This window comes from Echeneis naucrates, chromosome 17, assembly GCF_900963305.1.
Source record: "Echeneis naucrates chromosome 17, fEcheNa1.1, whole genome shotgun sequence".
Lineage (NCBI taxonomy): Eukaryota > Metazoa > Chordata > Actinopteri > Carangiformes > Echeneidae > Echeneis > Echeneis naucrates.
This window is the reverse complement of record NC_042527.1, coordinates 15,542,993-15,563,661: the sequence shown is the minus strand read 5'-3', so window position 1 is coordinate 15,563,661 and position 20,669 is coordinate 15,542,993. Positions and strand designations below refer to the sequence as shown.

The following is a 20,669-nucleotide window of genomic DNA, read 5'->3' as shown; positions in this document are numbered from 1 at the left end:
TCATCTGTGCAACTGCTGTCGTTTCCGTTCATTGTTGGAGACTCGTGCCTTCTGAAGCACCGGCCAGCTATTGAATAAGCAATAAGGTTCCTTCACACAGAAGACGAAAGCTGCCAGCCAGCTTTTGAATGACATTGTGTACAGAAGACTGCTGTGTTATTGTTAAGACACTGGACTCATGAACAGGGTAGAAAAAAGCTAACAGACGCACTTGTCAGTATAATGCAATAAAATCACATCATCATCAGTATAATTGAATCAACCATAAATTTTATTTCATGTGGGACTAGTATGAGTGGAACAACAAATTGAGCATTCGTTCCCTCATACATAGTTATCTATAAAGCCATTGAAACACGAAGACACCTGGACACTCTCCTGTGGTCAGTGTGATTTATCCGCTGGTTAATTGGATGCTGCCTGCAGCACTTTGCGGTTGATTAAGGCGGCTGTCTCCTCTGCTGCGCTCCCAGCTTTTGGGCAGTCACCCATTCTTTGGCTGTAGGTGCAGATTTGCCGACCCTCAATGGCAACTCTTGTGTATCAAAGACCTCAATCACAAACCTCACTTGCCGAGTAATGCACCTGTGTTGGCCAGCGTGAATGGAAGCACATGGACAAATGGGAGAGTTATTTATCAAAATGATTGAAGTGTAAGGTTAGATTTGAAGAGCTGTATAGCTGCTGTCTGCCACAGGATACCATATTGTATCTGGATACAGTATAATCTACGCTCAATCAGAACGGGCTTTGTCTTCAATAATAGGAAAGAGAATCAACTGAATCAAACTGTATCAGAGCCCAAACACATTCAATGATGCGCAGAGCTTTGAAAAACAAAACAAACAAACAAAAAAAAAAAAACAACAACAGAAGCCTCTGAACTCATGTTGCTGTAGATCAGGAATACTGTCTGTGCATGAATGCTGTTTGGATTTGTTGTAGTGGTTAGTGCTGCTGCCCCACAATAAGAAGGTCACGGGTGCGGTTCACCGCCTGGAGTTTGCATGTTCTCTGCGTGGGTTTCCTCCCACCGTCCAGAGACATCATGTTTGGGTTAACTGGTGACTCTAAATTGTCCGTAGGTCAGAGTGTGAGTGGTTGTTGGTCTCTGTCTGTTTGTGTTGGCCCTGTGATGGACTGATGACTTGTCCAGCACCCCCCGTGACCCGGAAATGGCGGCTGAAGATGAATGAATGAATGGATTTGTCCTCACCTTAACCTCAAACCTTCTGACTCAATAACAGTGTATTTTGCCTACATGACAGCCTTTGATGACACCATGTGTATTGAAACCTCCTCAGCTATGTTGTGAACGGCCCTCTTTTTGTCGGCTTTGCACAAATTTTATTTTGTGTTAATGTAGTTGTAGGATCCGAGCAGTTACAGAGTATTAGGTTCTGCTGAGTTGCAGAGTATTTTGTCTGCGTGGTGTAAATTTGTTTTGATTTAATGTCACCTTTAGCTCTGTGAGTGTAGAGTTTCCAAAGCCTTGACCCTGAAGTGTTCTCTGGGGCAGGAAATTACCATCTATAATGGACTGTTTTATGGTGCGACATTAAAAGCAAGTTACAATGAGAAATTAGACATGAATGCTCCAAGACACAAACATCCACTTTTGAATTAAATGCAACATTGCACGCAAGATCTTTTTATCTCCTGGGGCTAAGAAAACCCTTAAAAAAAAAACAAAAAAACCTTCATACATAGTCACATTACATTTAAAGTTCAGTTGAGGAACATTTTTGGCAGTTCCCAAATAAGCACCACCTCCAAGCCCAATGCTATTTATACCTGTAAACTGCTTTTAGCGATTGTTTGGGTTATCCAATCCGTACTCGGGCTCTACAGATGCCTCCATACAAGTCTTATTAACACTCTCAGTTAATCTGTCCGGTAACCTCAAGTAGCACATCCAGCTAACAAGCTTAGTCACCCTACAGTGCACAAGGCACAGCAACAGGTACTCTAAATCAAATCTAAAAATTCAACCTGGGAGTTCTACAGCACTGATTAGACATTGGAGATTAGACAGAGGTGATATGCTGATATTTTTTTTCCCAAAACCCAAATCCTGAGTAACTTCTACGCTCACAAAGATTACTCCCATTACCTGTCAGACATTGTCTTCCCAACAGCTGCTACAGCAGCATGAATAGAAGATAAACTCTTCGGCCCTGATGCCATTGATAAGTAACACAACTACTGTGTAGGCTGGCCTTTTCACACCATAGGCCATATGTCATACCAGCATTAGTACTCCAAATGAATCATGATATTGGCTGCAGTGATGGTTTACCCTTTATGACCACGTCTGTATGAGAGAAGGTCTTTTCTGAAGAGCCTTGGGCCTGATTGCTTCCCCCTCAGCTCTGACCTCAGTTCCAATATCGTATGCTTCACCTTTGACCTATAGGAATCTATCTTAGTGATGAAATAAGAAGTTTCTCCTCTGGGGTATTTATTCCTTTCCATCACTCTGCAAATAGATACAGCTCAATGGCCACATGCCCTCAATTTCTCCCACCAATCCTTCCATCTCCACTACATCCAATACAAAAAGAGGAATTAAGTATAGATGGGGAATCATATTTTGTGATAGATGATCATCACCAAAATGTGGTCATTACTGCAAAGGCGATTGCTATTTTGATGCATAGATATCCTTATCAAACTGCCTAGAATTTAAATGAGATTTGAATTTTTCATGTACCTCCAAATGGCTTGTACTGTTAATGTCCTGATTTCGATGTGCGAGCTTTGAGGGAGCCCGAGCACAGTGACAAGAATACCTCAGCAGAGCGTAATTTTCAGCAGGTCCTTCTGTCATAGTCATACGAATAATTCATTTTGCAAGACTTGATTCATTGGCTCTTTTTTTTTTTTTTTTTTTTTTTGAGCAGTTGTGATAATAATTAATCAGGGACGGATTTTGATTATCATCGTGTGAAGGGACACCATCAGTTTTGGCTGTTGTTTTTGGTTCATCAGTCTTGAAATGAAACAAAATGTTGGCTACATGTGTTAACCCCGTTCAGTTCCTTAATCACTCATTCAGGCACGTATTTTGTTGTGTACCCCCCGAAGGCAAAGCTTTTATTCATGTTCTGCTATATTTCCTTCTCGTCCTTTGAACTTGGCTACAACATGTGGCTATAGTAATGAATTCACTTGCTTTGTTTGTATTTTTATCAATAAAAATACCTCAGACCGCTAATTAATCTCTTGTAGACAGACTGCTTGGTTACAACAAATAATTTGGAACTCAGCAACAAGTAGAAGACTGCAGGGTATTCCAGGATTTCATCAGACTCAACGTTGTTGTATTATGCCCTCTAACTAACAATCTTGGTGTCCAAATAACACACACAGTCGTGTTTTGTTTTTTTTTGTTTTTTTTCTCTTTTCTCTCCTGGAAGGTATTTCAGTCATCAGCTGGCAATGTACTATTCTCTGAGATTCATTGGGTGCAAATGCTGGAGGCCACATCTTGCTCCACACGGCTGCATTCTTGAACCTGCTATTTCATACAGCATGATGCTTTTCTAGTAAAAGAAAGACGCTGAACATATTCTCTTCTCTTTAAGCCTTCATACGATATAAGAATTGGATTAGCTCAAATCACTTGGATCCTTTATGACGTCAAAAGCAGTAAGTGCACTTGTGCAGTATCCATACTGGACAAATCCACACCTCCTCAATAAGGGTGAGGAGGTTGGGATGTGGAATGGCACATAATGTGATGTTTGTTCAGGAAACCAAAAGTAACATCCTGTCAACACCAAGTAGTCTTCTTACTGAAACATCTCTCTCCAACCTTAACCAACTGTTTAAGTTAGCATAGCCACTCCACACATTGGGTGAAAAGCCAGCCAGGATTGAAAGGGACAAAATGTTGAAAGTGTTTTTCTGAATACTACCCTCCTGCCACTGATGTTGCAGAGCCTTTGGGAAGGGGACACAGTTTGTTTGCCATGACCATTATGTTTCCTCCACCTCAACAAAATGAACAGTTTTGCTGTTTTGCTGTGCTGAGGTAGAGGTAACTGGAGTATTTTCACATTTCTTTTCCACCCACACACAGAAACTGCATCATCATCTCAAACATCCAATGAAGACTTCTGTAAACGTGTAACTAACTTTGTGTTTTTCCTTTTTGCGTAAATACTTGGTCTTCACTGCAGTGCAGCTTAGATTCACCTTCCTCGTCCTTGCAGGGTTTTTGACAGTCCCTTTTTTCACCAGGCTCATCCTTGTAAGGTGCCACACTTGCAAATCCAGAAAACAGGATGCATCAGGTCTCTGGGGTGTTAACCTGTGAACAGCAAGCAGTGAAATGTAAAGTCGCTGTGATGATTCGTACAAGTCCCCCCAAGTTGACCTGTCAACTCTGTCTGTGGCTCGAGATCTCTTGGGAACCAGCATACCTCCACAAAGTGACACAGTGATGAAGAGTGCATTGAAGAAAGGCAGATGGAAAGAGAGAGAAACTACAATCCAAGGGCAGAAAGGGAGACAGATAAGTGCGCCTTTGAAGAGAACATCAGCAGGCTTCATGGCACTCAGGAAAACCTTTCTCCTCCCTCCTCACAGAGGAGCCATCTCAGCAGATGAAAGCAGGAGCTTCTTTGAGGTGCGGCCCTGGCATTATCCCTGCCTCCTGCATCAAGTAATTGAAAGACCTGGGAGTATGTAAGGGGCTCGGAGGAGAGGGGGGCTCTGGGCTGAGTCATACTTGCAAGGTTTGGACAGACAATGAGAAGAGAGCTGCATGTCTTTGTGGGCTTCCACTAGATGTTCAGAGAGTTCAGAACAAGCCAAAAAGAAAAACAAGAAGAATCTGTAGTGGAACGAGCAGTTTAAATGATCATTTGATGTTGTTAAATGAGCAGAATGTTCAGTGCTAAGCGTTTTGTATGTAATTAATGACAGCACTTTCATTATGGAAATAATATAAGGTGGAGAACAACACAGAATTGAATGCAGTGTATTGTTTGCATGTTGCATAAGTGAGTAAGAGAAGAGACAAAGGGAATTGTAGTATTTGTGTCACAGTTGGTTTGTGTTTGTGTTGGTGGGTAGATTACGCTGTAGTGAATTTGCTTAGTGGTTTAGAGTAATCTCAGTGAAATCAGTGTCAATGCACCGTCTGCTTACGATTTAATCCGCACTGTCATGATGTTTAATATGCTGTACAGCAAATGTACTATCTACATTTAAGAATATATTCTTTATTAATATATCATTTCATTAGTTTTGGGATTATAAACACATTACATATATTTACCCTAAACTTGATTTTTTTTTTTTTTTTCTTTTTCTTCACCTTTGATGAAGTCAGTGTTTTCTTCATGACATTTAGCTTTACATTCCTGATGAAATAATAATGTGTGTTGACATGTGTCTGGGAATAGACAAGAAAAGGCAGCAGCCTTGTTGCTCTGTCCTTTTCCAAACATTTTCTTTCATATTCCAGTTCATTCACCTGCATCATGACTTCTCCTAAAGGTCTCGTCCCTCTGTCCCTCCACGTCCCTACTCATTTTTTCCCTCTCTCCCTTCCTCCGGGTTTCCAGTGGATGAAACAGAACATGGTTTCTCATTATCAGCCAGACTCCTCCTTCTCTTTGACTGGTGATGTTTCTCCTCCCTCCCTCCCTCCCTCCCTCCCTCTGTGGAAGGCTTGGTAGTGAGCATTAATCCCAGATTGTGCTGCCCTGCCGTCTGCATCCCGTTGTTGCTGGGAGAGCATGGCACGGCTCCAGGACCCCTGTGCTCACACAGGAGAGAAGTGAACAGAGAGAGAGAGGGAGGGAGGGAGAGAGAGAAAGGGAGAGGAGAGGGAGAGCCGAAAGAGGTACAGTTGAGCTGTTTCACGACTGTCACAGTGACTTGAGCACTGCACCGCACTGTTATTGAGTTACAGTCACACACCAGGAGAGAAGAGAGACATAAGGAAGGAAGGATGACGGCCAGTTTGTCGTAACTCTGGGTGCAGATGTGAATGAGGAGAGAGGAAACCCTGATCACGTCCCAGTTTCCTTCACGTTGGAAACATCTCTTCGCCGCTACGCTTTCTCACCAATCACATTTAAGGGGGATTAAACTTTTTTTTTTTTCCCCTTTATCTCCTCCTGACGCGTCTGGAACTCTGAGAGTCTCTGACATGGAGTCTCCCACTAAAGAGATAGAGGAGTTTGAAAGCACGGCCCTGAAGTATCTCCAGCCAGAGCAGATTGAAAAGATTTGGCTGAGGCTCCGAGGACTGTGAGTATATCCACTTTTACTCTTTTCAACAAGTGTCTGTGTGAAGAAGGGCAGTGTGTGTGCCTGTGACATACAGTTTATATTTTAATATATACATGTTGATGTATTTGTAATAAATTCACCAGGACAAGTCAATCACAGATAGACTGATAAAAAACCTAAAGGAAAGAGTTTAATCATAATAAGCCTGCTTTTCTTCATTTCATACTGGTGTTGTTTACTCTGTGTGTGTGTGTGTGTGACAATCAAGGGGGAGAGAGAATAAGCTGTAAACCTAAAGAAAAGCAGGAAATAAGTGAGTGACACTCAGAGGGAGATTGGAAACAAACACCTGATTTTATTGGGCACATCAGTAAACTGAGGAGGCAACAAAGGTGGAGTACTCACACTTGCAGCCCCGGTGCAGAAAAACGTGCTTATTTAAGTCGTTTAAGTACTTTCTTTCTTTTTTTTTTCTACGCCATTGCACCAATCTCCTTTAAAGACACATGGAGTTGTGGAGCTTTGCTGCCTTTCTCAGGACTGTCCAGATGCTGGTGCCCCTTTTCTGTATTTTTTCATCTAACATGCACAGAACACCTGTTGTCCAATTCTAAGAATTTCATGCAGGAAGTCTTGAATTTTTGTGCTTTTGTGCTATTTTTCTGCCATTGACGTGCCCATGCTATTTCTCTTTAAATAATAGAAAACCCCCCTCGAGCATCACATTCTTCATTTCTTGCAGTTTCTTTAAGGAGATCCCTTTGGCTTTTTTCAGACCCCAGTTTATGGTATATATGTCATAACCTGGGGTCTTATATATGTACATATATATATAAAATTACTTTGTCACATCCACCAATCAACACCTCGGTGACCTTTCACCCATAGAGGAAATCCCCATGCGGTTGATATGCAGGGTGAGGAGGGAATCTTTAGATCTCATCATTCCTGCTCAGCAGGGGGTGGGTGGTGTTGTTATGAGGTTTGTATTTAGGAAAGAAAATCCTGAACGTAACTGCTGAAGGTCTGTAAGATTTTCCCTGCAACACAGATGACGACTAAGTGAGCGGACCAAGCACTTTTTCTTTTTTGGAGTTCCATCCATCATCATTCTTCTCCTCTGTGTTCACGTCACTCAATTTATTTTTAGTTGCTTTAATGTTGTGGTATTTCTGTTGCCCCATGATTAGTCATTCTTTCGGTGTGAGAGGCCCGATATGTGGTTCCCTCCACCATCATCTTCTGCCGCACTAAGTTTCCTCAGTTGGCTTCATTGTCTCCTCCATTTTAGTCACTGTCACAAATTTCCCGTCAGAGCCATCTCTCCTTTCAGATATTTGATGGATGGCGAGCCAGATTAATGTAACGGTGGGCCCAGGATGTTTTCCTTTTCTTTTCTTTCTTTTTTTTTTTTATCATGGCTTCGCTGCAGTGTGCTGGGTGCTCTGAGGGCTCCTGTTGCGTGTCAGAGATCACATTAGGCTTTAATCTCACAAAGAGCCTCTGTCTGAAGAGAGGGAGCTCCAACTGACAGGCAGCCCCCACAGATGTTGACGCGTCACACAGTGTATGTTGTGTGTTTAACAGGGAGAGATCAGCAGAATGCAGTGTGTGTGTGCGTGTGCGTGTGCATATCAGCGTGATAGGGAAAGGTTGACTTTTCACCTGCTCCTGTGGATAATATAGATTGGATGTGCGTTTCAGAGTGTATGCTGCAGCTTGGTGACATTTCCTGTATGTGCTGCCAGCCTACCCTCAGAGATTTGTTTGGCAGCTGTGTGATTTGTGTGTGGCGATCGCAGCACTCTCTCTGGCACCGCGTACTTCATAGAGAACACCAATCATTCATGGATAGGCAGAGAGAGCATTTACTCTGCGCTGGTTTCCCTCCCCTCAGCCTTCAGTGACGCAGTCTAAAGGCCGACGACAGCCACAGATCAAGAAATAAACACCGTGTTGTGTTTTATTACTTCCCTCTGAAAAATGGCCCCTTTATGTTTTTGCATCAGCGAATGGATTCCGATGGATTTCCATTAATAAATTAGATCCCTGCGACAGACCCGACCTCGGCGTCACCTACTGATTAATGGAAATCAATGAATTATTTAATCACTTGATCAACAGTTCATCACAGAGAGCTCCCTTAAGGGCAACTCAGATTTGGCCCAAGGAGGATCAAGGTTACCGGCTGACCGCCTCATGACACTAAATGATTTGTGAAGTGCCGTTTGAAATAGAAGAAAATGGTTCCCAAACAGCGGCGGAGAATAACTAAGTACATCTACTCAAATGCTGTACTTAGTATTTTCTTTTCACGCCATAATCATATCAACATTAATTGGCAATTATTCTGATAATTAGTGTTGTATGTAAAAGCCAAACATTTCATGGTTTATGGTTTCATGATTTGCTGCTTGTCCTCATTATTAACCTTAAAATCTGAGTGACGTTATCGTTTTGTTTTTGTTTTTCTCTGCAGTGGTGAAAACTAAATAAGTTAATTAAGATTAAGCTTGTCAGTCAGCCAACTCATGCATGAAGTCAAAGTATATGAAGTACATAAAATAGTTACACATTAGATTCACATAATTAGCAAGCAGTTTACTCACGGTAAATGAGTAATGATGTGATCTGCTGTAGTATTAGACTTACATGGACGACTTTGCTACATTACCTTTAATGAACTGACATTGTGCTGGACTATCTTTATACTATGGTGTAAGGACTTTAGCCTTCCTCCATCCAGCCAAAGACATCTAAGTTGCTGTCATGTGTCCAACTAGCCAATCAAAATCCCTGACCCCGACCCTGAAATGTGGTTTCTGTAAGATTTAGCTTAATAACTTCACTGTGTTCTTTATGCTCAGAATAATTCCATGACATCTTGTTTCAGCCCACATCCTCATTATGCCGGACATTATGCCGGACGTTGCATTCAAGCCTTCCAATTAGAAGAAGCTCTGTGTCTGTGACACACACATGGACATGAAGGAAACTCATTGAGGGGCGGGGGGGGGCAGAAACTAGAATGAAGAATACCAACTTTATGCGGATAATTCGATTTTCCTTTTGTTGTGTATATATATCCTGTCCTTATTCGCTTCTTCCCTCTGTTTTTAGTCCTATATCCTCTGTGTTCAAAATTCCCAACACTCTCTATGAAAACTGTGCTTCTTAATGTCTTTTTAATTTTAATTGCTGGATGTACTCCAAATGATTGATATCACCCTCCCCCCCACACACAACCCAACTAATCTTGGAGGAGCTCTTCACATTTCTTTACAGTGACTAAGTTCCTTAGCTTGCAGTTTTTACCCTGAGCTCCAGGAAAGATTGATACAGAATGAGATTGGGAAACAAATCAAGTTAAGTGCTATGTATTGTGGCTGACTGGAATTTAAACCGTGTCTGTAGCCTGATGGCAGTGTGTCCATCCTTTCTTCCACTTAGCTGCTATAAGTGCTTGAAGTGTGTGTGTGTGTGTATGAATTTAGCTTTTAGAGCCATTCTGTAAACCCTTTATGAAGATGTGGGTGTGCGTTAGGCCAAATGGTAGGGTAAGTTATAGTAGACGTGTCTAAATGTGACTTTGTAGGCTCCCTGTGTGTGTGTGTGTGTGTGTGTGTGTGTGCGCGCGCGCATGTATTTTTGCATATCAATTCTCTTAAATCACTCATCTGCATAAGTGACTGTAAGCATTTGCATTCCTTTTAAAAATTGATATGCATGTGTGAACTCAACTAGATAATGTGACTGCAAAAATCACAGCAGCAGTTCAATCAAAATGACCTTTTTGTCATTCTCATATAATTACTATAAAGCCTGTCCGTTGTTTGAGGCACATTGGTCCTCATAGAAGAACATTTTCAGCATTTCTATCCTAAAACTTTGTCTGTGAGGTTTGCTTGCACAACTTTTGCAGGCTGGATTCACCAAACTTGTCTTTAATTGCTCATTTGAATCAGTGAATGCCTCCGGTGCATTAAAGGGCAGGTGTGTCTGTGCGGTCTGATCATCGCCTTTGTTGATATCCCTAAATTACTTCCTGTCTGTGAGCACGTTTTATCCAGGAAATTGTTTACCCAAGAGTAAAAAGAAGACTTCCACACCTTTTAACTTAAAAGATAGCTGCTCAGTCATCACTAGAGAAAAACATAAAACGTATAGCAGTGTCAATTGTCGTGCTGAGGGTCCCTAAACAATTAGAAAATACAAAGCTGCCAGTGACAGAAATGAAGATGGAACCGTCTGACACATAGTTAAATGGCAAAAAAAAAGGTCTTTAAAAAGCAAATTTGGTCTATTATTTAGACGAGAAGTGGCCAGAAGGATGTGACAGGCACAGGAAACATTCAGCAGGGGATGTTGCAGCGTCGTGTGCAGTGATTCTGGGCAAAAATCCGCATTAAGACCCCGACGCAGCTGTTGGGCTGCAATGCCTGTTTGAGCAACTATTCAACTGGAGAAGTTGCTTTGCCACAATATTGCAATAAAGTCATGAAATTTACAAATCCTCTCAAAACCACTTAGTAAATTGGGATGTCATAATGAGAATGGTGTTGTGAAAAGAATAATATATTTGCACTAGGTTTATTTTAGTCGCAGTATGATATTTTAGCATCTCATTTAATCTCAAAATGAATTCAGACAACGTGAAAAGACACGGGCCGCATCGATGCGACCTGTCGGACAGGTGTGCTTCAATGCAAAAAAGAAAAATTTGGTGAATGCAACAAAAGTCGCTCATGTGAAGAACTAGATGGTTTGTGCAGACAAACGTGGATCACAAAAGTAATCGATGCCATATTCACTCTCTTTGTGTTTGTTTTCTTTGGCAGGCGCAAGTACAAGAAGACGTCCCAGAGGTAAGACTGAATGCTGGGACGCTGGACGCTCTTCCTCCTCCTTCATCTCCCTCCCTCTCCATCCTCATCTCTTCTTCCTCCTCTTCCTCCTCCTCCTCCTACCCGTCATTTCTCAATAATTTTCTACCACTCCTACCCCTCATCTGTATCACTAGCACTCACGGACCTTTGTTTGCGTTCTTCATTATTCGTTATTATAACATTACGCTTTTTGTCGTACAAACAGCCCTCTGTAATTTTTTTCATGAAAGTGCAATTTTAATAAAAGTTGTTTGTCTGGCTTTGGTCACGACCGTTATTCTCCAACTCCATTCCTGATGGGCCTTGGGCCTTAATCAACCAAAGAGAACGCACCAAGTCACAAACACGCTCTCTTTATCTCTCTTGTAGATTCACGTGTCATCACCTTTATAAGATAACTGACACTCTACTGGCACACAGATGTTTGGAAGTCAGACATAAACTTACAAGCTTAACAAATAACTTGAAAGCCAAGCGTGTTATCTTTGTCAATATGAAACTTTCATTTATTTAATTCTTTTGGAGATGCTCAAGGGAAATCAGCCTCTCCATTAACTGGGACTTGAATGCATTTATTTACATGGGTGAAAGCAGGGATTAATTATTGCCACTGGATGAATGGATAATGCATTTTAAAGTATCATTTGTGAAAGATGTTTTCATATCGATCTGAAGCACTCTTTCAGTGTCCTCCATTATTCATTTCAGCTTCCCTTGGGATCACTTTCCTCAAATGCAAAGGAGATGCAAATTCTCATGCGTAGAGAGCCCCTCAGTCGAAGTAAAATGTGGGACACATCAGCTAATGACAAACACTTTGTCTGATTTGGAGATGAAAGGAGTCATGCTCTTTGGTTTAGAGTCTAACTTCTTCACTTCGTAAACATTTGCTTTAGTGTAGTTGAGAATTTGCTTGTAGTGAGTGAAAATTATTCTTCTGACTTTGATTTCCACCGAACAGACTTATAGAATAAAGTGACTAATTAATTTTCCTCATAGTTTTCTATTATTACCCAATTGCATCATGTTTTTTTTTGTTTGTTTGTTGTTTTTTTTTTTTTTAAGATTACAGCTGAATACATGCTAATGTCAGGGATATTATTAGTAAAATATACTCAGCCACAAATAGCCACAAATTTCTGTATTATTCTTCAGCGTCAATTTCAGGTACAAGACTTTTATTGATAATGGAGAAGACCACCAAGTCTAATGAGACGCTGCTTTACTTACAGTGCTGTAAATAAAAAGGTGGCCGTACATCCACTTGTGTCCAAGAACACCACATTGATGGCTGTGAACTGATGGACACATCCAGTTTCCAAGTTGGAGGCAAAATACCAAAACCAAGAATGCGTCAATCTGTCTGTTATTACTTATTTCTTACCTACTCTGAATGCGCCACCATTATTTTTGGCTGCAAATGTAAATCTTTAAAAAACAAATTTAAAAGGAGTCAAAAGTAAATGAATGGGCATTGCAGTGTCTCGCAGATGCCAGTCAAACCACAGCCATTTTCTTCTTTGCTGAAGAATCGATTCAGCCACAGATTTGGTTTCCTGCTGCGTCGCCAGCAGCAAGACACATATGTGTGTGCGGCATTATTGCATATTTATGGTAATACAGCAACATGTGCCATCCCACAGCAGTGAAGCTCGTTCATGTGTTTTCAACAGTTTTTGTTCGCGCTCTGTGGCATGTGACAACAAGAATCTATAGAATATTACCATCTTTATTCTTTGAAAGTGAAATGGACTGTAAGCACCGTAGTTTCTCCGTTTTGGTCCACTTAATGTTTCTTAATACATCCAAAAAAATCGGATTTACACTGCAGACAGTTTATCTCTGCTACTTTTTGCACGAGTTCAACAGAAACTGGTTCTCCTCTAGGCCAAAGAAAATGTTAGCACAATTTGTATTTATTTAGTAAACAGGACATTATAACTACTGTGCAAGACAAATGAGCAGCAAAACCCGAACGGGTTTGTGAAGACAGCGTTCGAGCTGTTTCCTGGCCTTTTCCTGTGAACTATGGGATTGCTGCACAGTCAGGCTAATTGAATGAAACTCTCCTCATGCAACTTACCGGCGCAGTGTGTGGTCGTGTGTCGTGGTAAAGGCCTAGCAGGTGGAGACTTTCTCCATCTCTCTTGCTGCTGTTTTCCATTTCCCTCGCTCTCGCTGTTGGGTGGGTGAGTTCCTGTGTGGAGGAGCCAGGTGATTGACAGCTCCATATGTGTCTGTGTAATTACGGCAGGGCTAATTGGCAGAGAGGAACGCTGGGACATTGTCATTACTGACACACCAGGACAACCCCTCAGAATGCAGATGGGGGGAGAGACGGCCCTCCTCGCTGGGGGAGGGATGGGACAGGGTTCTGTTTTTATGGAAAGGGATTAAAATAAGACTGTGAAGGAATACAAGGTATTCTACGGAGGTCTGTGTTTGTGTGTTCTGTGTGGGTTTGCTGCTGGTTGTAGGGAAACAGCTTCCCTGTTGCTATTTTGGTTTTTGGTTTTTGATCACATGGTCACATCTGCTCTTTCCACTGTTTTAAGCTCCTCCTCTCCCCCCTTAGTTACTGTTGCTCTGCTTGTCATCCATCCCAGCAGTCAGTGCAGCTAACAGAGACGGGCTTACCACTCAAACTTCCTGTCATCTTAAAAGACATAGATCCCTGATTTCACACAGACAGAAGAAAATGTGTTTCTATTTGAATGCATTTTTTTTTTTTTGCATGTTTTATCAAAAGTAAGTGTAGTAAAGTAGCTAAGGGACCTTAGATAATGTTAGATCTGAGTTATAGAGTATTAGTTATTTGAACTCCTGACTTATGTTGCAGAGGAAAAAAAAAAGAAAGTATCTTATGCCTGTAAGATTTTGAAGCTGATCTACTTTAACATGTCTCAAAGTTCATTAATGTGGTTGATTTTTACACTGCAAGACTGTTTTCCTTGATTATGTCTGTATTTGCTTAAAATTTGTACCCAACACAACATGTTTTGTTTTGTTTGTTTTTTTCTGAAAAGAAAAATTGATCACCCCAAAATTGCCACTTAGCAATTATTAACCAGTGAAGCGACAAAAATGGCTTGTATATCTTTTTATTCCAGGCCCAGAAGGAGCACTGAATACAGTGAGTTTTCACTTAAGCCTGTAAATATGCTGCAGTGGTCACTCTTTGTATTCCAGCTCTTTAAAGCAGTAAGCTTTTTGTCATCCAATCCAGTCAAACCTCCAGCACAGCTGCCAACACTTTAAGAGTTTGTGTGAAAGCTTTAGTGTGTCCTTTTTGTCCCAGGTCTGCTGTGTTTGTTCAGATTACAGCTGAGGAAGGGTTGCAGGGATATTTAATGGTTTCCAGTGTCAGTTCGGACTCGGGCTTCTCATCCGAAGCCGGATCTCCTCCAGTTTACTTCAGGAATCAAAAACCCACTGTGTGTAAATATGTGTATACACCGTAAGTAGTTGGATGTGTCTGTTTTGATATTTTCATCAGTTTCTCTGGTGTTTTTCTTCATGTTGTTGCAGAGCAATTTTTTGAGTCTTATTAATATTTTGGAGGCTGAAGTTAGATGAAATGAATGTAAAGTCTCGTCAAAGCAATCCTTAATTCAAGTCTCATACACTTGCATGAAATTCAAAGTTGATTCAAATCTCAAACTCTACAGCAGAACATGTGCAGTACAGACTTGAATTAGTTTTCTAATTAAAATATTTTCATTTGCATATTATTTTGGTTATCTCCTAGAAAAAGCTATTCCTCCACTCTCCATCAGTCACTGTCATCATAATGTGAGTAATATTGATGATAAAAATAGAAAAAGGTAGGCAGATTTATTTTTTCAGTCGTATAAAGCTACTGCAGGATTTAGTCTTTTCTTTTCCAAAGCCTATCATGTTGAATGCCGCAGAGAGAAACTTAAGCTATCTAAAGAAATAAGGAGAGAAATGTGCGGGACAGATTTAGTCTGTATCTTCTGTAAATCTGCATCGTCAGTCTTTGTTTATTGCTGTTGTTATCATAATGTATGAGTTGTTTGTGAAAAACAACAAATAGGATTCCTTATTTATCCATCAAATGTTTATTTGTACATCATGTGTACATCAATGTAGAGGGGGGGACAGGTAGTTCAATGAATATGTTACATACTTTTAAAAATAAGATTTTTTGGTTCAGGTTGTGAGAAAGATATGGAAGACTGAGACCAAACCCAGCTGACACTGGCAGCGGGGGGGTGGGGGGGACAGCCTGGACAGGAAGTCAGTCTATTTCAGGGCCGACATATAGAGACAAGAGAAAAAAAAAAAAAATAAAACCATTCATGCTCACAGGTCAGGTTCAGAGTCACTAATTAATGTGACATATTTAAATGCCAAACTACACGGAGAGAACCCATGCAGGCACTGGTAGGGGTTCGAACCCAGAGTCCTCTCACTGAAGTATCTGTATTTGTAAGAAGACCTCTCATGTACAAATCCACCTTAAAAAGATGGAAAAACCGTTGGGCGGTATAATGTCCCTGAAGTACATCAGCCTTCCCCAACTGTTCGTGTTCGAGAAGACAAAAATATGGCAGAGTCTCTTTGAGGTTGTTGATGCCAAAGGAAGATTGTCCAGTTAGTTGCCTTTTACCAACAGTTCTGTGTTTACCTGAAACACAGCCACAGAATATGGTAGTTGTGTGTTTATTGGTGTAAACACATTGTGTTTGTCTACGCTGTGTGACTTTTGTTAAGGTCATATCAGACTTTATGCTTAATTAATGCAGAAAACCGGCTAGACCAAAGGATTCACACATTCCTCTTCTACTCCAGCCCTCGTTCACGTATTACAGCAGGGCAGCGATTTCACTCTGGGAAATAACATTTCCAGAAAAATACCGACACATGAGAGAAAAACGGCACATTTGCAGAGGGGGGGGGGGGAAGAACAGCAAGAGCAAAGGAGGGGAGGACAGATATCATCAGACTGAGTGTCATGTGGGAAAATTGAGCTCTTTGGTTGGCAATCAGGGAGCAAATCTTCCAGGCAGCCTTTCAAGAACAGCCCATCAGATGCCATTAGCTATGCCTCTCTGACTCCTTTCCATCCAGGGCCATTTGTCAGTCACCACAACTACTCGGCCACTTACTGGGAATGATTCATTTGGGCCAACAATGCAATAGTGCAAGCTCATCTCATAAAACAAATAATTGTCCCTTGAGAAAGGACAGTAAATCACAGTGGCAATAAAGATGATGATGAGCTCAGATAGAGATGATCTTGTTAATGAATTAAAAAATAAAAATTAGGAGGACAAATGCCACTCTACTTTAAATGATGGCCATCACGACAAATAGCATACATTGGGGCAAAGTTTTCAATAAACGTCTTACCATTATTATAACTCCATCTGAGGTGCAGTAGTTTGTTAACGTTACCTATCCCACCGAAGGACATGTGTATGTAATATGCATACAACTGAAATGTTCTCGAAGCGAGATGCTACCTCCACGTTCCTTTCTCTATGCTGACGCAAAGTATTGCATGGATGAAATCCTTTTAATAGTCTAAATCTACCAAAGATGATTTCTCTTGATATAAATGATGACATGAGAAAAGGAGCTGTGGGAGGAAAAGTGTTGCAGATATGATGAAAGTGGCTCTATAGCGAAACGCGCAGTATACTATTCAGACTGAGTGTCTGCTTTATTTGGGTTAGTGGCTCTTTTGATTAAAAAACAGCCATCTGCTCTTTATCTATGTCTGTGTGCGGCTGAGAGAATTCAAGACCTCACTTTCAGCCATTAATGACACACTTTCTTCTGTAATTGGTTTTCAGGTTGAGGTTTTTTTGGGTTGGTTGTCTGTGTGAAACAGTTTTTGTCTTTTATGTGTGCAGTGCTTTCAAAAGCGGCAGTAAACAGTTTTGGATACCTAATAATTATAGAGCGACTGCACTTGGCCATTCCGGGGTGAACGTGATTTTCCCGTTGTCTTCACCCTGTGGTTTAGCTCCGACGGGCTGATCCTTCTTCCCCTTTACCCCGTCCCATCATGTCTCCTGCTACCTGATGATTAGGGGGTTAATTGCCCGGCTGAAATGAATCTCCCAAGCTTGGGGTAATTATATTCCCCACCCACCCTTCTCTTTCCCATTTCCTTCACTTCAGGTGCTCTTTTCTTTTCTGAGGTGAGCACATCAGGTCGCATGATTCACTCATGACCGTGCAGTTTTCTAAAGCGCGCAGGTGCCGGAGACTCTTTTGTTGTTTGTTCATCGGCACATATGCACAAACTAAAAACATATTACTTGATGCACCTGCACATATAGTACATGTGCACGTACAGCAAAGACAAACGGGTGCTTGTGATGGATGTGGCTTTCAGGCCAAACAACGCCCATCAAAGACTGCACAAAACGTGGCAAATCACTCTTAAATAGATTTTTTTTTCTTACATCAAGTGACATCAAGAGGGCTACTTCATAGACAAGTGCTCCATTTTATTCTTAAGCAAAAAGCTTCTATGCTGATTATTTTCTCCCTCTTTGCCCACCTCCATTATCGAACTAAGTGTATTGCTATTCTGAAAATTGATTACAAAGCCTGAATGATGGGCTATTATCCTAAGTTGAGGTTGTGGCAGAGATAAGACCATGGGCTTTCTTGGTGCCTGGCCAGCTCATGAGGCTTCCCCTTCCTGCTGCCTCCAGCGGATGATATTGCAGATTTATGGTGCAGATTGTCTCCTTAATCAGATTTTTTTTTTTTTATATATATCCACTCTTCCACCAACAACACCACCCTCTGCTCCCTCACTTCTGCATCTCACCTTTACCCTTCTCCCTGATGGCTGTTGGTCCAAAAGGTAAAATCCAGAGTGAATGAACAGAAAACATTTGGTCAGACTGTGTAGGAAAATAAGAGGCTACATTTATCCTCAGTTGCTTTGTATGCAGAGTATGTGCTCATATGTGATGCCCTGAAGCTGTCTGGATGGGTGTGTTATCTATCACCTCACCTCGTTCATCTCTAACTATCCCAGTCATTTTGGCCCGAGTGTATCACAGACGCCAAATGCAGTGTTTTCAGATACTTTCTGTGGCCCACAGTCTGTCGTACCCAATATAAAAGACCGTGTCTGCAAAATGGGCTTTTTTTTTTTCATTTCTTTTTTTTTTTTTTTGTGCTAAAATAGAGATGGAAAAATCCAAGAGGAATGCATGAGATTCAACCTTGGCAGGAGAGAACTTGAGTATCCAAAGAATGAACCAGAACATGACGCTATTATGGGCAATATTGCTTCTCGTAGTGTGGAGTATTACAGTAAAACTGCAAGTGTTTGCTTATATCTTAATCTGAGAGGAGTGTTAGGAAACACAGCAGTGACGCAGTTGGGACTCTGTTTTCTGTCGCCGTTTTTTTTAATGCTCTTGTGGACACACTGGACTAAACATCCTCTCCAGATAATAAACTGCCAGTACGTTAGTTCCCTGTTACCTGACTGTGAACATTCATGTGGACTGCAGAATGTACGCTACGATCTGCCTGCTGTATGCGATCCACTTTGTATTTCCACTGAAACATACACATATACACATAATGTCACGCCTAATTAATGATATTGTTGTAATGAGAAAAGTAAAGATGGATTTATTCCATCATTTCAAGGAAGAGTCTTTATCATCTTCACAACAAACCAGACTGGGATCTCCTTTCCCAGTCCGACAATCTGAAGTAATGTAAATAAGTAGCCTTTAGGGTGACATCGTAGACATGAAGATGGAGAGGAGTTGAATTGAATGCTGGTTTTCTAGGAATTAGTATTACTTTGGTAAAAATGAAAACATTCTGAAAATGAGTATGAGGAAATGATCCTACTGTGGCTCTCTGGCTGTTTGGTGACTGAGACAAGGATCAAATAGAAAGACTGGCTTCAAGATAACTTGTATCTGCGTTATATCTTTTTTTTCTTTACATTACCAATTGGCCATTCTTCTTGTTAAATAACTAGAGAAAAATAGATAAAATAGTTATCACAGATATAAAACTTCATATTTATTTGTTGTCTTTTCCAGTAAAAAAAAAAAAAAAAAAAAAAGTAAAATCTTGAAACCAATTGTGCAAATCACTCTTTACACTAAAGTAAAAATAATCAATCCACCAAGAAATTCGACTGAAAGAGGACCAGTCTTGTTGTCTCTCGACAATACCTCCAGGCTACATATGAATTATGAAAAGAAACTCAAGAAGTGGCTGTAGAACTGCTATTATCGCTCGTTTGAAGCCATTAGAATATCATGCTGATGCTTGTTTATTAAAAATCCGAGAGAACGTGTGCGTCTATTCCAGTCAGGTGTGCTGGCTGTGATGCACACAGTGAAAAATGAGATTTTAACGCAGCACATCTTTTGGCAAACGGCCGTCTTCATGTTAACAACCCAATTCTAGCTAAGACATCTGTCACTAATGAACACAATAACCTTGTCCTGAAATGAAATCTCTCACACATACACACACACACACACGATTAACAGCATAACAAGCACAAACCAGAGGGAAACACAACATAACTGGTTATCGGAAATGAATGCTTTCATTACATTTAAATCTAAATGAAAATTAAATCAAAATTAAATCAAAAGTAGGAGTGCTGCATTATATTGTTCCGACCCGATGAGGGACTGGAGCACAGAGAGTGAACAGAGTTGGAGGACTGTCCCAGACCTGAGCCCTCAGACAGGAGTCATTAATAGTCCCATGGTCAGTTAACGTCAGGAATTACTTTTGTTTTGCCGATGTTGTAAACCTGCCTGCACTTCTGCTGTTTATACACCTCAGTTAGTGACTCTGAACATCACCCAGAGTCAGAAACTCCCTCCAGAGAGCGGGCCTAATTTCGTAGCCTTGAGTTTTTCAAGAGTAGCACAAGTGCTATAGTCGAAGTACAAAAAGAGTTTTGTTCAGGTGAGTTGTGTAATGGATGTCTCTGCTGTATATCTGTGTGCCTGGGTTGGAATCTAAGGAGAATATTTAGTGTACGCTCTGATGTGATATGCATCTGACTGACGGGGTTGGATGAAAATGAAATCTTCCGAAAGGGAAGTAGTCTGACTCCCACACTGCGTCCACACTGCGTCCACACAAATTTATTTAAGGATGTGATGCTTCAATCAGAGAAATACAACAACCATCTTCAGTTTCAGAGTCAATATGTTACAGCGAAGCACAGAAAATAGGGGCATATCAAAAAACTGAGTATCTGTAAGGGTTAATGTAATGTAATGTAGCTGAATGCTGTTCTGTGAAGTAGACTTACATGAACTATCGCTGCTATCGTGTCTCATTAAGAGAGACATGTTATTTTAGCCTAAATGAGAACTAGAACATTCATTTAGTGTGTCTGCCAATTGAGAAAATAGTAAAAGTGTAGAGTTGTAAAATAAAAGTAGTCCAAATATAAATGAGAGAGAGAAAATGTGAATCTATATATGTACATAATCCATCTAAATTATTGAACTGCTCAATGATTATTTATGAATTAATTTGTGG

The 20,669-nt window shown here is 40.8% G+C and overlaps 1 protein-coding gene across 4 annotated transcripts in view; it reads left to right on the top strand.

Moving 5' to 3' along the window:
• pde1cb (phosphodiesterase 1C, calmodulin-dependent b) overlaps positions 1–20,669 on the top strand; it is a 64,417-nt gene that overhangs the window by 8,130 nt on the left and 35,618 nt on the right. Inside the window, exons 1-2 of one of the 4 annotated variants that reach the window (XM_029525740.1) lie at positions 5,420–6,267; positions 11,088–11,114. The exons of the other annotated variants lie outside the window; for them this stretch is intronic. Coding sequence (XP_029381600.1) covers positions 6,005–6,267; positions 11,088–11,114 — 290 coding nt within the window. The 5' untranslated portion in view covers positions 5,420–6,004. Of the gene's footprint in view, positions 1–5,419; positions 6,268–11,087; positions 11,115–20,669 lie in introns of those variants that run through there. 4 annotated transcript variants of the gene reach the window in all.